General features: G+C 45.6%; 1 protein-coding gene across 1 annotated transcript in view; it reads left to right on the top strand.

Annotated features, from left to right (window-relative positions):
* Positions 1-19,131, top strand: part of NPLOC4 (NPL4 homolog, ubiquitin recognition factor) — a 32,417-nt gene that overhangs the window by 392 nt on the left and 12,894 nt on the right. The window contains exons 2-12 of the mRNA XM_068914114.1: positions 775-855; positions 3,721-3,833; positions 5,021-5,200; positions 7,651-7,699; positions 8,544-8,638; positions 9,832-9,955; positions 10,605-10,784; positions 12,414-12,500; positions 13,893-13,964; positions 14,669-14,795; positions 16,798-16,958. Coding sequence (XP_068770215.1) covers positions 775-855; positions 3,721-3,833; positions 5,021-5,200; positions 7,651-7,699; positions 8,544-8,638; positions 9,832-9,955; positions 10,605-10,784; positions 12,414-12,500; positions 13,893-13,964; positions 14,669-14,795; positions 16,798-16,958 — 1,269 coding nt within the window. The remainder of the gene's footprint in view (positions 1-774; positions 856-3,720; positions 3,834-5,020; positions 5,201-7,650; positions 7,700-8,543; positions 8,639-9,831; positions 9,956-10,604; positions 10,785-12,413; positions 12,501-13,892; positions 13,965-14,668; positions 14,796-16,797; positions 16,959-19,131) is intronic.

Here is a 19,131-nt window from a genome sequence, read left to right as displayed (position 1 = left end):
GGGCCGGGCCCGGAGCGGAGAGATTTGTTATCTCTGCCGGGAGCCCCCGCCGCGCCCCCCCCCCCCCGGGGCTCTCCTTCCCTCCCTTCCTTCCTCGCCGCTTTGATGCGGCCCTCGGGAGCGTGAGGACGGCGGCGTTTATGCTCGCAGCTTCCCGGCCCCGGCTTGTTGCTCTGCCGAGGTTTATCCCTGGCCTTTTTCCCCCAAGATTGCCACTTTGTCCCATTTGTGATCTAGGGCCGCAGCAGAAGCGTTGTTACGCGTCTCGCAGTTACAGCCTGTGCCTTTTGGCTCTGTTCTCGTAATCTCTCCATGAGACGTTAAACGTAACGACAGCGTAGGTGCCCCTTCACGCCGGTTAGGCCGGTGTTTGTTGTACAGGCAGTGAATAAACTGCTCTCGTAGAGGCTCTGATTCACCTTCTCTTTCTGAAAGTGTAATTCCACGTCTGAGGTCAAAGCTTTGACAAAAACGCAACGTTAGTGTTTTTATAATGACAGCTTCTCGCAGCGTCTCGCATACTAGAGTAATTCGCCCTGTAGCATGCAAACATTGGTCATATACCATAGTGCAGTGCACAAATTACTTCCCTGTATGTTTGTACTCTTAAGAAGAGCGCTATTAAAAGCAGGAGGAGGGAGTGGTTGGGTTGGGATGTGGGGGGTGGTCTGCATTGTGCATGCATAATTCAACCCTGAATAAACGAACTGGCAGCACGGGGTGGGCTCTTTGTCAGCTGGCCACTAACTCAGGCTGTCTCCTTAACCCCCGCAGATAATCCGTGTGCAGTCCCCAGAAGGGGTGAAGCGCATCACAGCCACAAAGCGAGAAACCGTGGCAACGTTCCTCAAGAAGGTATCCTGCCTTTCAGCATTTCTCCTCTTCCGTGCTCCTTCCTCTCGGAACGACGCAGGGTTCCTGCTGCTTGGCCAGGGGCTGCGGTTCAAGCTGTGCTCCTGGGAGCCGGTTAGCTTGCTGGTTGTGGCTGTTCCTGTACAGTGGCTTTCTTTAACGGGTGGTGTGTGCTTAACCTAGTTGGGCGAGTGTGCTGACAGCAGTGTGGATCAACATGCGCTGTGGAAAACAGCATTTCTGTTCATGCGGCTGAAACTAGGTTTTTTATTACTGTTCCGGGGATAAGTGACGAACTTAAAGAAGAAAACTTATTTAGCTTTACGATTGGAATTTCTTGGGGTGGGAACTTTCCTGGAGAGGACGCGTTTTTAATGTTCTCCCGAGGAAATGAGCTGCTATATGAGTAGCTGAGGAAGGAAAGGCTGACAACTACACAGGGAAGAGCTATTTGATCGTCAAACCGTGCTGCAAGGTACTGGCCTCTTCCGACATGATCCAGTTGAAATGTGGCTGCGTGATGTGCTCCTTGAATATCATTTGCTTGGGTTTTGTATGTCACTGCTTTTCCGGTATGGTTTTGGAGAGAGCAAGCAAGGGATTAAAGTGAGATCTTAAAGCAGTTTGAGAGCCTTCTGGAATCTCTTGGGAAGGATTTCCAACCTGCAGCATGAAGAACACGTTGTATTGGGGTTGTCGAATTGTTGGCCGTAGTTTGTTCTCTGGTTTGATGCGTCTGCTTGAAGTTTGCCGTTTAAGAGCGAGCAGTTCTCTGTTTCCTGCTGTCCTGGCACTCCTCTGTAAACTGGAACCCCCAAGTTAGGAGCTCTTTGCTTTATAAGAGGAGTACTTTGTGTTCCTCTACCTGAAGGGCCATTCTTTCAGTTATTGAGACTTCCTTTTACCTTGCGAGGGGAAAGGGGAGCCCACTGAAACATCCTGCTGTTTGTGAGTCACTTGCTTTGTTTGAAATTTGATTATAACAGTAATTCCCACTTGACCAAGCAAAAATCCTGAGTGCTTTCAGGATTTCAGAGCTAGGTTAGAGAAACCTACTGCAGTCTCCAAATGCCCTCACCCAAGGGAAAAGTGTTCTTTTTGCAGTCTTTGGATCCTGTGCAGAACACGCTGCTCAGTTTCAAGGGCTCATGTTACCGGAGGGAGTGTGGAACAATTGTGCTTGCAGCTAGTTACCATCTGAACAAAAGCATCAGCATTCGCTAAAATTATCTGTTAATCTGAGGAAAGCTATATCCTCTTGCTCAGCTGAATGAAAGAAACGCTTCTTTTGTTGTTGTTGTTTTTTTTCCCGATAGTAGAGTTTACTTGAAAGAGAAAAATTGCAAATTTTACCACCTAAAATCTATGCATGTTAATAGTTGTGATTTTAACACTCAAATGTGAATCTATATGGTGGATTTCATATTCAGGTAGATAGTTATAGTTCAAGAGACATCAGGTTGCTTCTTCTGTGTTTGCAGTTAACTTAGATCTCTTCCTCAACGACTCCAGAAAAGCTTGCAGACACAGAATTCAGTTAGTGGAGGAGCTACTTAATTGTGCCCTTTTGAAAGTGCAGCTTTCCTCTCTATGCAACATTTGCTGATCTTTGAAGGTGTTTTATTCCTGGAGTGCACTGTCTTCCTGCTGTACAGCTCTCTTGGCAGTTGTTGTTGAAGTGTGCAAAAAAGCAGGTTTCAGAGTGCTGAGGACCTGAATAATCATGCTTCTCTGTCTTTTGAAGCACGTAAGGCTATGCATCCTAGGTAAGGATACTAAATAAGTAGACTCTCTGATGTATTCGGGTTAGAATCTAGTTAGGAACTGGAGCTTTTTGTCAATATATTGTGAAATTTGTCTGCTTGAAAACATTGGTGAAGTCTGCAGCCTGAAGAGCTAACGTTTAACTCTGGCAAGTATAGTGCAGAAGATAAAGAGACAGTTTGAAAATCATGCTTCCATTCAAACAGCAGATCAGTTACTGCTACGAACTGCAGCACAACTGACAGTAGAGAAACTGCTTTCCCTTTTACTTTGCTCATGTGACAGTTCTGTATGTGTTTTGTAAGACTTGTGTCCTGTGTGTAGTCACTGTCTGTGAGCTCTACCAAAACCGCAGAGAAATGTGCGTAATTATAAAATAAAGAAAAACTATTAACTTAAGAACTCAGGGAGAAGCTTGCCGTCTAGAGAAACTTTTAATTCCATTTTTAAACTGATTAGGTTTTTAAAAGGCAAAATGTGAAAATGGCCATAAATGGCGTTCAGTCATTAAGAATAAAGCAGCCTTTAACTGAGTTGCTGAGAGGATAAGGGGGAAAAAGCCTGCCTGGGGACTGAAAGATGGTGATTGTGAGGCTAAGGCCCATCAAGGAAAAACAAAGCAAATGCAGAAAAGCAGAAATGAGAACAGTAGGAAGAGTTTTTGTGAAGCTCATGTAGTAACTGAGATGTGAGATCAGAGCTGGGGGCAGAAGAGCCTTAAGGATGAAGGTCTGGACCAAGGAGTTGTGGTGCTTAGGAAGATGAAGATGACTTGGCTGGTGCGTGCTGGCAAGGCTGGAGACAGAGAACTGGGATAACGGACAGGATTCTTCTTCCCCCTGTAGCCGTTACAATACTTGCCTGGATTTAGACAAAATATTACATTTGTGTTGTATGAGTGAGAGTGACGTTCTTTTTAAGTTATTGTGTGTTATGAAGTGTTCCTATTTTTCTTAGTTATCCTGCACCCTTCAGAAATAAGGATGAATGGAGCTAAGCTTTTGCGGTAGAAGTTCCCTGGCCTCAGCACTTGCTCTGTGCAGCTTTCAGCATCAGACCAGGGCTATGAGGGGTCTTAAACCATGTCATTCTTCTCTCTTTCAGGTTGCGAAAGAGTTTGGTTTCAGGAATAATGGGTTTTCTGTCTACACCAATAGAAACAGGACAGGAGAGATCACAGCATCGCAAAACAAATCTCTCAACTTACTGAAAATCAAGTGAGTCCTGACAGAGAACACAGTGGATGGAGGGGGAGCTTTGTACAACAGGGTGCTTCTTCTCTAAGCTTGTCCGAACTCTTCCTTCTGAGCCGGGTGGTGGCAGACAAGCACACATTGCAGCGGTCCCAAGCTTTCAGATGGCACTCGCTCTCTACTTGAGGAGGCAGACTTGACTGACATGCAGAATGGGGATGATCCAAATGACTACGGGGTAGGCTGTGGTAGCCATGTCCTAGGTTTCTTCTTGCGCTGCCCATTGCTTGTTGTGGTGAGGCAGTAATAGGCCTCCTGTTTGCTCTTTTACAGCCTGCAGGGAGCTGCCTCATCCCTTCTTTCACCCACAGTGTGCTCTTCTGCATCGTGCTAGAGTCTGATAGTCCCCTGTGTATGAGCCAGGGTTTCCCTCTTCTGTAGCCAGGTGCCCGGGGAAAGCAGAGGTGCAAAACGGTGCAAACACTTCACGTGTAGCTGGGGATGTCTTCATTCCGTTAATGACAATAATAATGTTAAACACACTGAAAACACAAGAAGTGTTACTGCTGAGTGCAATTTGTGCATGTGTCAGAGCTGTCACAGCTGCCTTGGGAAGGCTGTGACTTGATGTGCACAGGATCCGGATTAGCCCTTTTCCCTGCTGGAGTTGTTGCCTGTCTCCTTATTCTTCTTCATCTTTTTCCTTTGATCTTGTCTCATGATGAAAAGGCTTAGTTTTGGCAGTTGTAGAATTGTGAAGCCTGCAACATTGTCATGCAAATCACCAAAGGAGCAGAAAGAGGTAGCTAATGGAATGGCTTATGATCACAGTGCACCATGTTTGCTAGTCTGTTTATAGCTTATGTCAAATCACACGTTCTTCCGTGGGTCCAGAAGGCTTGCTGCCCAGAAATATGCACTAAAGGTGTATAAACACTGGTGTGTTGGTTCATGATGTGCTTGCGCAGGCTTTCCCTGTGCTATGCTGTGGGGAGCAGCCAATTCTTCCACATGGTCAGGGTGCAGATCTGATGTAGTTGAGTTGCTGGTGAAAGGGGAAGGTGGACAGGGTGGAGCTTGAGCCTTTCTAGTTGTCTGTATGATCGCCCCTGAGAGCAGTGTGTCTTAATGTCTGGGTTGCCACCCCAGCTAAGCTGGAAGCAGCGCTTGTTCTCAACTGATGCCTGTGTGTTGTCTTTCCACGCCTATAGGCATGGCGATATGCTGTTTCTCTACCCTTCGAGCCCTGCTGGCTCTTCCTCAGAGACCATGGACACCTCTGTCTCCCAAGGCTTGCGACCTGTGGGGGCCCCCCAGGTGGTAGAAGATGAGATCGACCAGTATCTGATCAAACAGGATGGAAAGATTTACCGAAGTCGAGACCAGCAGCTGTAAGTACTGATGGACTTTTTCTGCCGATGTGATGATGGTGCATCTGTGCCTCACCAGGGACTTTAACATCTTGCCTGAAATCAACAGCCAGGAAGCATGCTATGGGAACTGCCCTCTGAACCATTGCTTTATCCCTCACTGCCTTTGAAATGTTCACAAGGGAAAACAGTCCTTGCCATTGTTAAGGTTAAATTGGGGCTCTGGTGAGCGGAGGAAGGAAGCAGATACCAAAATTCCAGGGCCTTTGCCAGGAAGGACTCGTTCAGAGCGTCTATTGTTTAGATCAAGGTGGCCTCAGCAATGGGACTTGTGATCATATATTTTGTGCTCCTAAAATATTTAGAACTCTCTAGATTAAAATGAATTCAAAGTATTCTTCTTTGGGATATCCTGGCAGCTGGTGCTGTGTGGCAAACTGCTTAATAAGCAGGGGCCTGCTGTCTGCGGTCTGCGGTAGCTCCTGGTCCATATGGTCTCAATACGTAGCTAATCTCATTGCTTGAGCCTTGAAGTAACAGGCATACAGGGCGGCGGGACCTGGTCTCGGCCTCACACCAAAGGCACGGATGGGGAAACACGCCTTTACAGAGGGCTGCTACCTCAGCATCACTCAGCCAGTAGCAACAGGGAGTAAAACATCAAGGTTAGGTTTGTTTTCTAAATAGCAGACAGCTCCTCTGTCAGGGTGGTGACCTCGGCTTTATCACCCTGTCCGCCTGCCATGCGGTCTCTCCCTGCTTGGGCAGAGTCGAACAACTGGGCATCGCTGTCTTGGGTTACAGCACTGGGGTCTGTGCATGCGGCACCTTACCTCGGATGTCCCAAGCAGGAGCCCTTCTGTGTCGTCAGATCCAGCTGCTCTTATAAAGGAAAAATGAACACGCGAGAGGAATGAGTGGAAACCTTACTGATGGCAGAGGTGGAATTGGGACTTGGGTCTCTGCCTATCTGGGTTTTGGCTTCCCTTCCATCATGTGCCTTTCCTAACCTTTCTATGAAACCAGGGAATCCGTTTAGCTCGCAGAAGTGTAACAAAGTCTAACTTTGCCAAAACTCTTAGCTGCAGGAGGCTTAGATAAACAAAGTAGTTCGTATTTTTGTAAAAGTCATAATACAACAGTAACATAATACCACCATAAATCTACATAGATGCTACTAAAATGACCTGGTGGTTTTTGTTGCTCATCGTTAACAACGTCCCAGTTGGCTCCTGCCCTGATATCTCTACTGGTCGTTGGCTTCAGGCTAGACCGCTCTACAGAGTGACTTCTGAAAGGAGTTGAGTGAAAATTTTAAAGGCAACCGGGAATTCTTTCTAAAACAGACTATCTCACCCTGCCCCATTGTGCTGCCTTCCATATGGTTTATCTCTAGCGCTGCAGCAGCAAGGAAGTTTGGAGAGAGGTAGCCTTTACGTGAAAAATCCTATCTAACCTTTTCAGGCTGATGATGAATGAGGGACGTGTCACATTATTGAAACAATAAAGGCAAAACCCACCACTCTGTGGCAAAAACATTGTCTTTAACTTGACCACATTTTTCAAAAGAATAAATGAAGGCATTGTTCTTAGCAGGGAGGCAAAGCACAGTGGCGGATATTTATGATAAAAAAATGTATGTCTGGGCTTGTTCCTGTATTTGTGAGTGCATATCAATCTAAACATGATGGGATGCTGGCATTCTGCTGAGTGCATTAGCAGCCTTTAGGGGTCCTCTATGTACATTATCTGCCACGATACCTCGTTAAAAGCAATGCTGCAACTGGATACCATACATTTTTTCCTTACAAGAGCCGACAGCCACGCTCATCTCTAGAGGCCGCCTTTTGAAAACTAGCACTGACCTGTTCCTGGTGCTGGGGCAGAGGGCTCTGTTTGTTTTTTGGGGGGGAGAGGGGGTGGTTGTTTTTTATTAAGCAATCGCCTCAAAAGGAGATGTTTTTCCCTCCTTTTTGTAACTTTACCCAGCAGGTCTTTATCTCTCAGATAAACACATGCTTCCCTGTTTGTTCCAGACCATCCCCTAGTGACTGATAAAGGATGAATGTTTTGGTTGTCTTTTTGTTGAAGCCACGCAGGCCGGCCCTATGACGTATATTTAAAATTCTTTGAATTGAAACACAGCATCAGCGCAGGATTGTAAAACTTGAGATGCTGTGATCTGACACTGATGCATGTGGCTGTTCAGAGAGCAGAGCTGCTTGCCAGTGACACAGGCGTTAGGAGTGTTTGATCTTGACCTTGGGCTCTCAGATTTAAGCCCAAGCTATTGCGATTTCTTTACGTGAAATTATTCTGGTGACCCCTCTGTAGCGTGCCATAATGGGTGGAGTTGCTCAGGGCCGTATGATTGTACAGAGCTTCTAAACTGGAAGACTGCAAAAGTTGCTCTGGACTAACTTTTCCATTAGTGAATGAGACTTGTGCTAATTGTGTTTCTCTTTGGATAGGTGTCGCCATGGCCCCTTGGGTAAATGTGTGCATTGTGTACCACTAGAGGTAAGAGCCCCAGGCAGATGCTGCAGAAGGTGCCAAAGGCATGTTGCCTGAAGTTCTTAGATTCGCTTTCTTCCCAAGTGAACACTTCTCCTCCTAGCTCTGCCCACACAGAGATAGCAGCTCTAAGTCAGAACCCTGCCGTGCACTGTCAGATGTACCTGCCTGCGCCCAGGGTAGCTAAACTCTGGCCTAAAGGCTAAGGCCTTTGGAGACCCTGGGTTTATTCTTGTTAACGCTCTGTTTTTCTGCAGTAATGGGTTTAACAGAAAGTGCTTTAGAAGTGCTCCAGTTTTCCTCCCTCTTCGCTCTTGCCTGGATCTCTGTACTGCATTGTGTCATCCCCTCTCCTCATGGATCCCAACACTTCTCGTTTTAACCATATATTATTCAGGTTGAAGGCAGCATTAGCAACGCCTGCAAATGTGCTAAGCTGTATAATTTATGGCAAGTAGCAGTGAACCCTGAAAAGTCTGTGCAAGCCAGGATGGCTGTTCCCTCCGCTTCCCTGCCGTGTGTTCTGGAAGTTCTTTGGCCTTGTTTGAGCAGCTGGGCTTTTTGTTTGTTGTTAGGTATTGAAAGGAAAAAGCATTTTGCCTTTGAGGCTCATTCTGATTTGTGGAGCCAATCTGTTACAAAAGTAGGAGGCAATAATAAAACTCACTGTTGTAAAGTCCCCCTGTTTCTGTCACAGTAGTAGCTGCCTTGAAAGAGAACCTAAATTTTCTTGATTGTTTCCATATTTAGAGCCAGTGGGGTTGAATCTAGAACATCCATTTGTGTAGTGATCAATGTACTATCAGACAGGTGTCTGACCTGGCTTTTCTTTGTGTGGTGTTTTTGGCAGCCTTTTGATGAGGATTATTTGAACCATCTGGAACCTCCTGTGAAGCATATGTCTTTCCATGCCTACATCAGGAAGCTGACCGGAGGGGCAGACAAGTAAGAAAATCTCAACATTCAAGGGACTCTAGTTGTAGCTTTAAAAAAAAAAAAAAAACTCACTGGAGTGGTGTAGCTTTTTTTTTTTTTTCTTTCTTATTTGAAGAAAAGGGGTGGAGGGGAGAGAGAGAGAGAGAGAGAAAGCAAGCCCCTTGTCTTTTGCTGTGGCAACATAATCGCTTCCGGGGAACGCTGCTGAAGGGAGGAGAAGGCCAGATGGAAGGAAAGAGGTTCCTTGATTATATCAAGCTCTGAGTTTGGATCTTAAACCTTGAGGAGGGGGACTGAGACTGGTGGATTTGGGGAGCTTTCATCCACGAACCATTTTTCTTATCTACAAATATGAATGGGACAGAAAGATGAGCTTAACGTTCCTTAGGGCCTGTTTCTGTTCTGTCCCGTGCTCCCTGTGCTCCTAGTGAAAACCTTTCTTGTCATGATGCCATGGTTCACAGCCTGTTAAGTGGAGAATAAGGCATCCTGCCTTGCAGCGGGCTCAAGGATACTGTGGTGACACAGGCCAGATAACTGCTGAACAGAGAGGAAGTGCTGAAACAAGTATTTATTTCTTCAGTAGCCGTTTCCTCGCTGTGGCACGTGTTCAGGGAAGGATCCGAAGTCCCCTTTAGTGATGTCAGGGAACCCACTGCGTTCTGGAATCCAGCTCTTTTAAATAAGTTATGCAGAGATGTAACCTTCTCCCTCTTATTCCTGAATGCTGTCAGGATTTTCTTAATGCCTTTGTGAGATGAAACTCAAGTCCAAAATACTTTCATTTGAAGGGAACTTCCCTTTGTAGGAAGCCTTGTGTACGTGAAAGGAGCTCTAATTTGTCTTAGCAATATAATGTGTTGCTTCCCATGTGCCGCATAAATTATTTAAAGCAGGTCCCATGAGTTTTTTCTGTCTCTGCTCTTGCTCAAATATCTGGTTAGGAGCTGGGCCGGGGGGGCATACGTCAGCTCTTTGACTTTCCTCGCTAAGTGGACAGCGGAGGTTGCTTGGGGATTCCAGGAGTGGTGCGTCCCTTGCAGGGAGTTTGCAGAGCGCTTTGAGATCCTCTGGAAATACAAAGCGTTGGTGTTACCATGTCTCCTTTGCCCTGCTTCCCGTATGACGTTTCTAGCCGCTTGCTTTATTTGAGGCCCAAAAGCATTTGCAATGATAACGGCAACCTTCTTTCCTTCTTGCAGGGGGAAATTTGTTGCCCTAGAAAACATCAGCTGCAAGATTAAATCGGGCTGTGAAGGGCACCCTCCTTGGCCAGAGGGCATTTGCACAAAGTGTCAACCGAGCGCCATCACTCTCAATAGACAGGTGAGACAGTGCTTGCAGGGGCCTTTGTGCTTAAAGCTGTGAAGAGACTTGCCTCTTACTTTTCGAGAGATGATTTCAAGAACAGCCGACTTGGAGCAGGAGGCATTTGCATATTGGAAGTTGTTGGGGGAATGGCTGTTAAGGTCTTTATCCCTTCCAGAAAGGGACTCCAAAATGTATCTGGTTCAGCAGTTTCTTCTTAATGTGGAGGACATCTGAGCTGACAGCGCTGAAAATGAATCTGCTCTCTTTCTCCACTCAGGATCCAAAAAGCCACCCCATGTTTCTTGTGGTTTCCCCTTAAACATCACCATTTTTTCTAATTGGCAAGGCTCAGGGGATAAGGGCTCTAGTAAAGAAGCCAAGCTAACACGAGGCGCTGGGGATGCTCAGCGCTTCCCCAAAGTCTAGCCCACGGTGAGTTCTGCTTGCTGGATGGGAGAGTGGTGCTGGACTGGGAAACTGGAGCAGAGAAAAGGGAAGGAGAGAGGGAGCCAGCTAGCTTTCCCTGTTCTTGCTTTGGCAAGATTCAGCTGTAATAGGTGGTGTACATCCTAGGCAGCTGGAAGTCTCTGGGGAAGGTACTGGCAGCAGGCAAAGTGAATGGAGCTAGTTGAGGATGGCCTGACGCTTGAACTTTGTCAAACAGAAATACAGGCATGTTGACAACATCATGTTTGAGAACCACACAATTGCAGATCGCTTCCTAGACTTCTGGCGGAAGACAGGAAACCAACATCTTGGATATTTATATGGCCGATACACAGAGCACAAAGACATCCCTCTGGGGATCCGGGCGGAGGTTGCTGCCATCTATGAACCCCCACAGGTAAAAGCTGTCTGCCCTGGTGTCAGTTTTGACTCGTAAAGGTGATAATCGGGGAACACACAAAAGCTTTGTTTGGTAAACGTCGTGTACTATTTCTGACTGCAGACCCTTACGGAAAACAATTCCACGTAAATTACAGCGTGAATTATGTCTTTGTGCTTGTTAGTGTCACTCTAGGTTATTGCCACTGGAAGAGTTTTAAAATTCAGATTTGCTTTTTGTTATTCTTATGTTCCCTTTTCCAGTAGTCTGTGCTTAGATGATTTGGAACTACAGAGACTTCATAAGAATGGATTTTTAATTCTTATGTTTCCTTAATTGTTGAGTTTCCAAAGCTGTGGCATGGAACAGCTTGAAAACTTTTCTGTGCTAGGAAGAGCCCTTGCTTCAGTTTCTCATCAGCTCCCCAGGAAAACTTAAAGCAGCTTAATTAGACAGAAATGAAGTCTGCTCTCTTGATCAAGAGGTGGGCAATCAGATCCAATACTTCAGAGCTGTCTGCTCCTGGGAACAGAAATTCATGACACTGCAGGAGGAGACGGGAGTCCCCACTAGATGGTGCCAGGCACCGCGCCGCCAGCGCTGCTGCTCAGACACAGCTGGACAAGTCTCTTAGACAGCTTCCGGTTAAATCGGGTCCTGGGAAGCATCTTCGGGGAACTCAAAAGCTAACTCTGTGTTAAGAGAGCTTAAAATGTAACTGGCAGATATGAAAAGCTGCTCTGCCCACTGAGCAAGGCTCAGTTGGAAGCTGAATTTGCTATTGGCTTCTTAACCACTGGCCAGAATCGCTCTTTCAGTTTATGATGCAAACGTTGCCTGTACATGAACATATCATGGTAGGGGGAGTCTGTGGGTCATGAGTTTTATTCATCTTGATGATTTCTTCAGTGTTGCTAGAGTAAAATGCAGTAGACTTGTGAGTGGAAAAAACACATGGATCTTTAGGAGTGTGCGCGCGTGCACATGCGTGAGAACAGGCTTGCAAGCCTTTTACAATTTCTTCCACTTCTTTTAAATATCAGCACAGCTATGCCCTCCGTTGCTTCAGTATCGCTGTTAAGCCCTCTGCGCTGGAAGTTCATATGCTTCTAGTTGTGTATGGTAAAAGCGAGGCAGCCTTTGCTTTCCTGGCAAGCAGTCTCTGCTTCTTGGCAGAGCAGCTCCCCACACAAGAAAGCTCGCCTCTGAAACGCACCCAGATGGAGTCTTGTTTTCCAGAACTCAGGGGAAGGCCAGGGTGTGGGCTCTTGGATTCACTGAACTCCTGCCTCTGTGCTGCTCAAAGATTCAAATAAATAAAACAGGAGTACAAAACTGGCAGGTTGAACAGAGCTTTGGAAAATTATGTAGTTTTTTGCTTTTTCCAAAGTGCTCAGAAACAGAAATGGCCTGTTTGTAAATGCTGAGCAAGTCTTTCATTCATAAAGCCCAACATGCATTGCAAACTTAGCTGAAGAATTACAGGACGGTCTGTATGAATAAAGGAGGTCTCCAGGGCGAAACCAGTCGGTGATGGAGCTGAAGGGGAAAGCCAGATCTTTGCTTCCATCCTCTGCCTGAGTCCTGACAATGGTGTGCTATGGTTTTTCCTGTTCTATCTTACTAGCGTGTTTTTCTTTACTGCAGATTGGTACTCAGAACAGCCTGGAGATCCTGGAAGATCCAAAAGCAGAGGTTGTGGATGAGATTGCTTCAAAGCTTGGACTGAGAAAGGTCAGGATGTTGTCGAGTATCGTGCATCTTTGTATGGCAATGAAGAAAGTCATTGGCAGTTCTCTCCAGCTCCACGGGGTTAATTCAAGGCTGTCTGGGCACATCTCAAATCTAGCTTAAGTGCCGGTAGTTCTTAGGCTGTTTGATTTTTAGTTTAGCCTCCTGGTGCTGTTCAGGCAGGCTGTGACAAGCTACTTTGCCTGCTTGTTAGAGGTGCAGATACCCCAGCAGTTGAGCCTCAGTCCTGTGGTCCCTCTGTGCCGGCAGCCTGCTAGTGATTCGATCAGAACATATGGCTATTGGGGTCCTTCGGTTTGCTGACACCTCTCAAATCTGTACTGATCTTTTCCGGTTTGGGAAGGCATCTTGGTATCATGTGAATGCCAGGAATGAGACATACACAAACAAGATTTGACTTGCTAAAGAAAACAAAAATCAGAAAAGTCTCAGTACAGCAGGCTATAAACAACTGCGGTGAGATCTTTTGTTCTCTGCAGATAAAATCTTCAGCCTTTTGCAAGTGTCTGAAGCAAAGCTTCTGTGCATGTTGTTTGTTTTCTGACTTTTCCTTTGCTTCTAACCTCAGATATTTAAAAAATTTTTTAAGATTTGTTTTTTCAATTTTTTTTTTTTTTTAATCAATATGACTTAACGTGTAGTTTACTGTTGGCTGCAGATTTTGTCTGCCTAGGCTCTGCTAGGAGTCTGAATCAGTCTGAATCATTCTTACTCTCATGGGTTAATGCTATGGGAGTTAGTCACGAGGGGGCTGATCGGAGCTGTTTATAGCATGTGTGTGTAGAGAAGGGTTCATGCAGCGGTGTGTGTGTGTGTGTACACATCTATACTCATATGTGCAAACAATGCAAAAAGCAGGAATGTTTTTTTTGGAACACAGCAGACTGATTTGGGATGAATCATACTCCAGTGGGAACATATGAGCTTTATCTTAGCTAGCGACTGCTAGCTTCAAAATGAGATCATGTGAGCTGTTTTGTCATCTCTTGGCGCTCCTGATGCTGCTTTGCTCTAAACGCTCAATAGGAAATGCTTTTTGCTGTGGGTGGGAAGAGGTAGTGGCTGAGAGGCCTCTTGCAGCCTCCAGATCTTTCCATGAAAAAATATTCCATAGTGAAACGTAAACCTGCAGGTGCCCCCAGCCGGCCAGCTGGCATGCTGCTCCTGGAAATTGTATTCAAATGAGCCTGACACAGCTGGGAGAGCGATTTCCTTCAGGCAGCTTGCAGCAGGCCCTCGCAGGGCAGTGTGAAGAGCCAAGAACATCTTGTCCTGCTAAGAGGAGATGTATAAGCTCCCTTCTTTCTCTCTCTATTCCCTCCCCCCCAGCCTTTTTTTTTTTTAAGCAACTTTCTTTTTAACGTTTCCCTATAGGTTGGCTGGATATTTACTGATCTGGTCTCTGAAGACACGCGGAAAGGGACCGTTCGATACAGCCGAAACAAGGTGAGATGCAAGTGCATAGTTAATTACAGCTCTTGATATTGACTCTTTGTATAATCACGTAAATGCAGGCTTTGCCAAGCAGAATACTGAGCCAGGGCAGCACAGGGCTGGAGGTGACACTGGAAGTGGAATGTTTGTGAAATGTGGTTTTTTTAAAAAGCTTTGAAGGAAAAGGAGCTTGAGCTCAACGAGCGCTGTTGGGAGTTTAGCTATTTGGACAGTGTGCAGAGCTGCCTGCCTGCAGTCCTTCACCTGCTCTTAGGGCTCATAGTTTGAGAGAATTTAGTAGAGTGGAGGCAATGGGTTTGTGTGAGATGTGAATTCAGTGAGCAAAAGTGATTCAATCAGAGGCCCTTCTTATGGGCTGGGCTTTGTGAAGTATGTGGTTTGGATCCTCAAACTTTGACCTTCTCAGCTTCCTGCAATTCTAAAATCAATGGCATCCCTGCTTGGAAAATGAAAGCCCGTAACAAAATGGGTGTGTAAAGGTGGGTGGAACCAGAAGCAGAAGTGGGATGTTCCTTCTGGTGAAAGCCAAGCTCAGAGAACTGATATGTCACATTCTTTTCTCAGTCTTTGCAACAACTTTCTACGAAAGCATGTTTTACTAGGGTGTTGGTAGTTTTCTTTGGCTGCAGACCAGGGAAATAGGTCTAGGCTACATCATGTTGTCCTTTTTATTGACGTTTCTGCTCTTCCCTCAGGACACTTATTATCTAAGTGCAGAAGAGTGCATCACGGCTGGAAACTTTCAGAACCAGCAGCCCAACATCTGTCGGCTTTCTCCAGATGGTCATTTTGGATCCAAGTTTGTCACAGTTGTGGCTACAGGTATAAACTGGCCTTGGCTTGCCTTGACTCTCCTGGTTATACCTGAATTGCCTTTTGATAGTAGAAGAGGAAGAAGCAGCTCTCCCAGAAGAAGTCAGACTGTCCCAGTCCCCATCTGTCCTATTTAACAAGGGTTCATCCTTGTCCTATCAAGTAAAATATATTGTTGTTCCTTGTGCTGTTTACTCTACAACTATTTACCCTGTCCCTGGCAGGAGTCTTAATTGAGGCTCAAACCTGTAGCATCCACCCCTCTGATCCAGAATCTGTTTGTTTGTCTGTAGTCAGGGGAATAGATGCTGGTTGGTTTTCGGTTTTGACTTGTTAAGCTCCAAATTCTGTTGCCTGAAAGCGGCAGTGCAGAACCACAGCAATCTGGATCCTGAAAGTTATTCTGACTCATTGAGCATAAAGGAGGGACCTTTATCTCCCTTGTGTCATTGTCAGGGAAACCCTTATGTAGGATTCTTTGCCCTTTCGTGCATGGAAACGTTTTTGTTTGAATAAAACAGAGAAGCCTGCTGCAAAATGCTTTGCTTTGTCACCTCTGATTTTAGCCATTTTCACAGCAAGTCCCCAGAGGCATTATGCAATAGTCTGCTCTGCCTGGACCGTGTGGGGAGATGTTGGCATGTGCTGGAGGAGTTGTAGCATTAGAAGTTCAGTCTGCTCTTCTCCACGGGATGACACATGTATTCATTTAAAATTTCCCTGGAGCAGATATTCTGGGTTCTGGGTCTATTTAGCACAACGAAAAAAAGCATGACTTCCAAATAGCATCCAATATTAAAAAAAAAAAAAAAAAGTGTGATATTATATTGCCTCCTCTGAGCCCGGGCTTTATAAATGTTCCTGGAGCCTTTTTTCAGTAAAAACACTATCTCTTTCAGTTAACAGGCTCATGTAATCAGACAGCTGCCTTGTACATTCCAGGCTGCTAAACACATCAATCTTTCATTAAAGATAAATGTGTATCTTTCTCTCACGCTCTTTTTATTATTTTATTTTATTTTTAAACAAGGTGTTTTACTGAGAAAATGATGGCTAGCTTTGTTCAGGCCTTCCCCATGTCTTCGTCTATGTTTAATTTCTAGGAGTGTTTGTTCTGGAGCAGTGAGTGATTGAGGTTAGAGATTAAAGGGTAGAAAACGAATATTTCCTCTTTTCTGTTCCAGATAATTTCATTCTTTTCTGTTAAATCAGCCCATCGGATTTCTGTTTAAACGCGTGATTCCTTCCTTTTGTGCAGTATAAATATAATTGCATAGTTTGCGTCACCTTTATCCTTAATTCCTCTGCATGGATTAATTCCTCTCTCTTCCTGAATTCCTAGATTTGGAAATAGTAACGCTTTCCTGCCATCTGTCTGCATCTGATCTTCTCTTTCCAGTTGTATTCTAATGACATATGACCTGATGTTGCTTACATTATCCAAATTAAAGCACCAAGCATGTGATCTCTCAGTGAGCCAGGGTCTTAATTTCCACTTTCCATGTCAGATTTCCACCACGCTATCCATTACAGGCTGAGAATATGCTTTTTCTTCTTATGCCTGACACTGCTAGGTGAACAGCCCTGAATTTGCAGCTCATGGTACCTTGGAAATGAAATGGGCGTGTGGGAGCTGTGTGCCTGATTTTTCTTTTGAAAGAGAGGGGATATCTGAGAGGGGTGCTATCAGGAGGCTTCCAAAAGGACAGCCTAGCCTCATTTAAGCCCCTGGCAAAACACTCTGGCTGTCACCCAAGGGGTCTGTCCCATTAGGCTAGCTGTGAAAATGGTGCTGAAGAGGTGTGGGGTATTAAATAAATGTAGAATTTAAATGAGGATTCTTGCCTAGAAGGAATTCCTGCGAAGCAACCACAGCAGTTTCTTCCTCAGCGTTCTCCACTGTTAACGAGACTGTCGTGTTTAACGTTGTCCTTTAAGTCAAGCGTCTCTCCGAGTTAGACTAGGCAAATTTCTTTCCTTTGGGATTTTTAACCAGACTTTTCCCTTCCAGGTGGTCCCGACAACCAGGTCCACTTTGAAGGGTACCAGGTCTCAAATCAGTGCATGGCACTGGTTCGAGATGAGTGTTTGCTGCCCTGCCGAGATGCACCGGAGTTGGGCTATGCAAAGGAGTCCAGTAGCGAGCAGTATGTGCCTGATGTGTTCTATAAGGTAAGGGCTGTGTGCCTGTGGGTGGGGGGAGCTGCAAAGAACAGCTCTGCCAAGTGTCTGGAAATCGGTATGGCCAGCTCAAAAAAAGGATGTCTTTGAGGTCTGAACTATTTTCAGTAGTAACCATTCACCATATGTCCACAAAGTAATTGCATAAGCTCCATTTCCCCCTCGTAAAAGTGCTGTTACAGTTTCCAGTACAGCAGTAGCCAATGGCTATCCAGCTTCTAAATGAGGTCTGCAGTGATCCACCAAGAACCCATAGCAAGTGCTCTGAATTCACATCCTCTTCCGTATTTATTGGCAATATTTGCTGTGTTTCTCTGTTGATTTTAGTTCCGAGCTGAAAATCTGCTTCCTTCGCTGCTCAATCATACTCATGTGTGATATGTGCTAGCGTAAATGGTGCAGTGGAAGCAGCCGGTTCTTTATATGATGCTAGGGGTTCTCTGGTGTATAACACACTTACAGGCACACGAGTAGCATTAGCACAATAGCAGATGCAATGAAAGAGAGTGTAGTTCAGGCAGCAAGAGGAGAGACAGCCCTGTGTATGCTTTTTTCCTGCAACAAAAGGAGAGCGTGAAGGCTTTCACAGCCACAGAAGAACAGCAGGGCAATTGCTATGCATCCCCAGCTCTTCTCTCTAGTATTGCGGTTACTACCTGCTCCCGGATCCTGTTCTTGGGTCAGACAGTAAACTCCCAAAAGTGGTCCCAAGGAGTAGTGGGGGATACCTGCATCTAGAGAAGTGCACCCTCATGGATCCAAAATGTTCCTACTTGAAGTGTTGTGCAAGAATGCCGTTGGTAACTGGTTCTGCTGTGTTTTTAAATACAGTTAGTGATGAATGGACTGTCGTTATTCACCTGTCAGTTGTTTCTGGGGATCTTCAGACCTCCTGCAGCACCAAGTTAGAAATGTGGGGACAGGATCTCTGCGGAGGTTAATAGCACTGATTTTCAAACTTGTGTATGTTGGTGCTCCGTGAGCAAGGATAGAGGAATTAATTAATGACGCTGCTTGCAAACTAATTAGCCATCCATCACTCAAGTTAGTTATCTCATTCTTGTCTGTATCTGATATTCACAGCCTACTCTGCCTGCAGCACTCCTGCTGTCTGTATTAAGGCCGTCCATTAAGGAATATAGGAGAAGCAAAGCTACCATCATTTGCTGTAGTTGAAACGAGCATTTTGTACACCATCAACAACAGAAAAGCAGCTTGTCAGAATAGTCTTGTATGCCCTGAGCTTGAGATCAGGAAATGCTGGCCTGGGTGAATTAGCCCATGAGACTCCACCTTCTCCCTCCAGCCCTTAATGCTGAACTGTTGGCTTGTCTTGATGCCACCTGAACATGAGGAATATCTTTTGGGTAAATTTAGTGCTTGAGAGGAATCTCATCTGTGAAAGCTGGATGAAATCCTTGCCTTTTCCCATAGCACACAGACAGCTTGCTGTTAGGATCGTAAGCCAGGTCCGCTTTAGATACAGCGGAGCTCCATTGTGCAATGGCTGGCGCCGAGTATGAAGATGACGTCATCTCCTGGCGTGCTGTGGTCCTGCTCCAAAGGAGCCCGTGCTGTGCCACAGTCAGGGTGCAACCTTGCAGGAGGTCCTGTAGGTCTGTGTCCCACATGCGGGCCACCCCGGGTGTGTTTTGAGTAGCAGGAAGGTAGTGGGTGTTCTCATAAGGTCTTCACTCCGATTCGTAATCTGAAGCAGGGAGATAAACAAAATGCTAACTGATGACTCCAGCCTTCTGTGGAAATTTCCATGAGCACTGATTCACTGGGTCGGGCTGCAGCTTATTTCATATGTTTTATAACTTCTATCCGTAATTGCCTTTTTCATGATGTGCTCAAGGAAGGCTTGAAGACTGCTCTGGCGAGTGTAATTGTCCTTCAGACTTAAACGTGTTTGGCTGTAGGATCTCTTAATATTTTTTTGGAATGTTCTTAAATCGATGGAAAGCTTAGTCACTCCTGGCTTTAAAAACCTTTGGGGTCTCATTAAATGTGCAAGGCTTGAGGTCAGAGACACTACCTCATAGTTACTGGGTTGGTGACAACAATGGTGTCAAAGTGCTGGTTAAATGTAGTTTTAGGAACAGGAGTTGTCTCTGTATTTGGCATCACAGTAGAGGATGGCTGGTTAGTAGTGCAGTGTCCT

The sequence above is a fragment of the Struthio camelus genome, chromosome 19 (genome assembly GCF_040807025.1).
Source record: "Struthio camelus isolate bStrCam1 chromosome 19, bStrCam1.hap1, whole genome shotgun sequence".
NCBI classification, from domain to species: domain Eukaryota; kingdom Metazoa; phylum Chordata; class Aves; order Struthioniformes; family Struthionidae; genus Struthio; species Struthio camelus.
This window is presented reverse-complemented; position numbering and strand designations above follow the sequence as displayed.